The sequence below is a fragment of the Gavialis gangeticus genome, unplaced genomic scaffold (assembly GCF_001723915.1).
Source record: "Gavialis gangeticus isolate Ggan-Ray unplaced genomic scaffold, GavGan_comp1, whole genome shotgun sequence".
NCBI classification, from domain to species: Eukaryota; Metazoa; Chordata; order Crocodylia; family Gavialidae; genus Gavialis; species Gavialis gangeticus.
In genome coordinates, this window is record NW_017729024.1 from 154,096,188 (window position 1) to 154,100,813 (window position 4,626).

At 40.4% G+C, this 4,626-nt stretch overlaps 1 protein-coding gene across 1 annotated transcript in view; it reads left to right on the top strand.

The window, feature by feature from the left end:
* Positions 1-4,626, top strand: part of OXCT1 (3-oxoacid CoA-transferase 1) — a 209,198-nt gene that overhangs the window by 117,757 nt on the left and 86,815 nt on the right. Inside the window, exon 8 of the mRNA XM_019518269.1 lies at positions 1,465-1,572. Within this exon, the coding sequence (XP_019373814.1) occupies positions 1,465-1,572 (108 nt within the window). The remainder of the gene's footprint in view (positions 1-1,464; positions 1,573-4,626) is intronic.

Genomic DNA, 4,626 nt, shown 5'->3' on the forward strand with positions numbered 1-4,626 from the left:
AAACAAAGAAATCAAGAAAAAAACAACCAAATGATCAATCAAACAAATATCACAGTAACCAGTTAATTAGTAAGACAGTATATGGATGCATTTGCACCATTTTTCATCAAATAAAACATCTTTTTTAGCTAAATTACATGTTCCACCCTACATTATAGAACCTTTGTCTTTCTCTTTTTTTGCTCCTTCTAAATGTGTAGCATTGGTTTTGCACTCTTTTGTCACTGTTAGTGCAAAAGCTTTCTTATTTACAGTTATTCTTGTACAAAGCATCCTTCTGTTGTTGTTTCATCATCAGCTGTTTTAGAGGTCATCTGAGAATGCCTCTTATAATCGTAAACCTTTCAATTTCTGTTTCGGTTTTGCTTTTGTTTATTGTCAGGTTGTTTAATTATTGTCATGCTGTAGAGGACATTAAGGTAAACATTGTATGACAGATGCCATATGCCTTTTATTATTCATGAGATTTTACAATGGCAATAGAAACAGCACATAAGTTTGTTTTCATCTGAGATTTATGCATGATGACCTGAGTTTAGACTACTTTAATATTGTTTAATTTGCGATGACAGTGCTCTCAGATTACTGTATTAGTCACACATTTAGGGTTAAATGGCATAACTCCATCAGTGTGTCTTACTCCATAACTCTTTCTTGTTTACGGCTTGTGCTTGTTTAGCTATATTTATGTTGTGATTAATGCTGATTTTTCTAACCTGTGCTTTAAACTAGCTCTGATATGGTTTCATTTCCTTTTAAGTATGAATTACAAAACATTGTCTTAGGCACATTGCATTGTTTGACATAATAGTGTTTGCCTACATACAAGTACTGAAAGCATCATGCACATATTGTGACTAATTGCAAACATTAACTGTAAGGAAAATCAGTGTCTAGGCTTTGTGTAGCTGCACTGACCATTTGCTCACCTAAGAAATCCCGTAAAATATAGTGTATGCAGAGAGAGGTAATTTTTGTGCAGACTTATTCTACCAACTGATCTAATAGGTCTTAAAATTGTATTTACTTGAACTGTAGGGAAGATTTAAACTGATCTCAAAAGTGGCCTCTATATGTCTAAAACAGCTGCATGCTGATTTTTGCCACCAAAAATTATACTTCCTTTCATTTGGATGCTTATTACATAGTATGCACAAAACCATTTTTAGTCTACAGGTTACATTTATTTGATATGGCTGTGCAAATTGGATAATTAGAAATATAACTCATTGTAATATATGTGGAAATGCCTTTTGCCTGGAAAAATCCTGGTGCCTGCCCTATGCACCAGGGAAATTTAGCCACCAATTTTTGTGCTATTTTTATTATTTTGGCACTCTGCCTTTTCTTGGGCAGATTCAATCTGCTGTATGCAAAGTATCTGGAATTTTCACTGCTGATCTGTCATAAGTCTCTTTCGCTGGCTTATCAGGCTATATTTAGTTTTCCTTTTTTTCTTTGCAGGTGGAAGAAATTGTTGATATAGGATCATTTGCCCCAGAAGACATTCATATCCCCAAGATCTATGTTGACCGCCTCATAAAGGGAGATGGATTTGAAAAGAGAATTGAAGTAAGTAATTCAGCTTCTTGGTCACAGTATGTGTGAACTTTGCCTATCTTTTATACATCATAAAATCTCTTCTTGGCCATTCAATTATATCCTTGATAAAATGGTATGAAACTTATTCAATGCCAAGTTCCACTAAGGACAGAAGAGATAGGAAGAAAGGAGGACAATCTGTGGATACCTGATCTCAGGTTTAAGAAGCTCTAGTTCCAATTTCAAGGCAAACAGCTATGGTCCTTGAAGGACTCGCACCAGGTGAAAGTATTGGAGCTCTGCCTGAACCTTTTGTATTATTTCTTGCCTTGCCTCAGTGTAACCTCTCCACGGGCAATGGGGGGAATAGTTGGAACAGTAGTTACTGTACCAGCTTTATACCAGGTGAGAGCTTCTCTAACAGTACATATCTTAGAAGTTCCCCAGTTGAGGGCAGAGAGATAAAATTTGTCCCTGTATTCATAGAGACCCTTTTTGTAAAGTCAGGTACCATAGTTTATAGTGTATAAGTCAGGTTTTGAAGCCCAATTTTGGTGTCTTAAAAATCAGACCCGAGTTATACACCATGCCACTTCAAAAATGTCTGGCTCTGTCTGCTGCTAGTAGCACTACCAAATGTCAAGTCTGGCACCTCTCACAGGGGGCAGCACTGGGCTTGGCGCTCTGCAGCACCGCTTGTAGTGGATGGGGTCAGGGCCAGTGCTCAGCTGGTGCAGCCCCATCCCCTATGAGTCCAGCACCACTGGCAGCGGATGGGGGGATGAGGCCGTGCCAGCTGAACGCTGAGCCCAGTCCTGTCCCCTGCAAGCAGCACTGGGCTTGCCGCTTGCCAGTGCTGCTCACCACAGGCAAGTCCTGGCTCAGTGCTCGGCTGGTGTGGCCCCATCCCATGCCATACACCATGAAATACGGTACTCCTATTTATGGACATTCCCCTGTAGAGCAGGTGCTGTCAGTATCTATTAAAGCAGGGGTTTTCAGCCTTTTTTAAGTGTACCCTTCTGGGTACACTTCTGGTGGAGCAGGGGGGGTGGCAGCAGCCGGATGTGGAATGTGGGGGAGGGTTGGGCCAGACAGACGTGGAGCGTGGAGGAGCTTGCGTGGGGTAGTGGATGGCAGTTGCTGCCCCCCCCTTCCTGCTCCTAGGAGGGTGTTGAGTGGCAGTGCTCGGTCCCCACCTGCCCGCACATACCCTTTAGCCCCTTTACATGTACCCCCACTTCACAACCTCTGTATTAAAGAAATAACAATATTAATATTACAACTTTTAACTTGAGTAAGTTGATAACACTTTAAATGATTATCTCAAGAAAACAGCTGTATCATCACTCTATTAATAGTATACCTGGAAGGAATTGTCCCCTGGCTTCCTATGTTTGTGTATGTGATTTGATAACTCCCTTGAAATATAGGTGGAAATTCCAGTTTGGGCCTTGTTACACATTGTAATTTGAGCTGCTTAATGTTAGTGCTAGCTTGAGTTTGGAGCAGTTGCACCTTAAAGCCAAAAACTTTCTTTGACTGGCTTGGTGCAAGAACCATCCCCTGGGCAGTATAGCTTTGAGGGTGGAACATTTGTCCACACAAAACAGGAATTGGGGGAAGGGTCACTGCATCCTGAGATGCTGGAGCAGCTTATCTGTGGCAATCTGGGCAGCTTATCTGTGGTGAGTGACCTCACATTAATGGAACATGAGCTGGGTAACATGCATCAGAGAGGAACTTGCCTCATAGTGGTGTAACTTAAAGTTGCCTAAGGTATACTTAAACTAGTTTCAGGTGTTAGTATGTGGACAATCCAGGACCCCTAGATTTAATGTGCCACAAGGCCCTTTCTTTCATTTTGCTCAGATATACCCAAAATACTTCTGTGGAGCCAGGAATACCCATGGAAACGAAGTATAACCAAAACAGTATGTTGGAGAATAGGGAGAAGGAAAAAAAGTTTTTAAAGACAAAAAAGGGAAGAAGTTGATGTAAACAGTAGTCTTCCTAACAGTGTTCTATGGCAAATTAAACTTTGTCATCATCACAGTCCCAAAGTCCCAGAAAAGCATAAGAACTTTTTTTAAGTTCTCATTGTGCGCCTTAAGCAAGTGAAAGTTCAGTTTCCCCTTATCCTTCCCACTTTCCTTTCCCCCACCTCCCATCAACAAGTTCACCATGCAGAAACTTACTGCATTATGGGGGGTACCTGACTGGATTTATATATGATAAATTTATTTTTATTCTTTAGGCAATCTGGGTTGGATATCAGTTAATACTCCTTTCCCTCCTTTTACACCATGGGCTATTACATCCAGTTAGAATCCAGTTTGTTTGGTTACAGGCCTTCATTTTTGCTTTCACTAAATACCATTGTCATGTTCGTTTGATGTCTGAGAGAGGCTCCTCCACAAATGCTATTTGGGTTTCTTTTCTGATTGGATGGGGGGGGGAGTCCAATCTGGGATCAACAAGGGGTTTTTATGTCACACCACTGCACATTTTCTGTACCGTTTTTTATGACCAAGCTGGAATATAGATGAATTTGGTCTAGTGAGTTTTGTAACCTCAAATGATACATTTAATTGAATAGAAATATAACAGTAACATTGACAATTTATTTACTCTTATGCAGAGACTATAAAGCTAGTACCTAGGTGCTGTGTATTACATTTTGAATGTAAATTGGATCAGATATATTGCGGTTTCCAGTGGACTGTTTGAAGCGGTTTTCCATATAAACAAGCTTTAGTTAGAGTCAGCAAAAAAGGTATGATCTTGTCTGTATTTTGGAGAAGTGGCAATCATACTTGCATGCACAGAAGGTGTTGGTTGGAAGAGGGGAGGAGAAGAATAAATACAAAGCAACTTGCTGTACTTTCTATTATTGTCATCATTTGCTCCTGCCCAGTTCACTAATCTGGTCCCTCTAGTAAGAGTGTTGTAGAAATTTAGACAGGATCACTGTTTGGCTAACAGAAGCGCTTTATTTTACATGGCCGCGGGAGGTCAGCAAGAGGCGGCTGATGCTCAACGAGAGCAAAACACAGGCTGCTTTATATACTGATAAATCACATA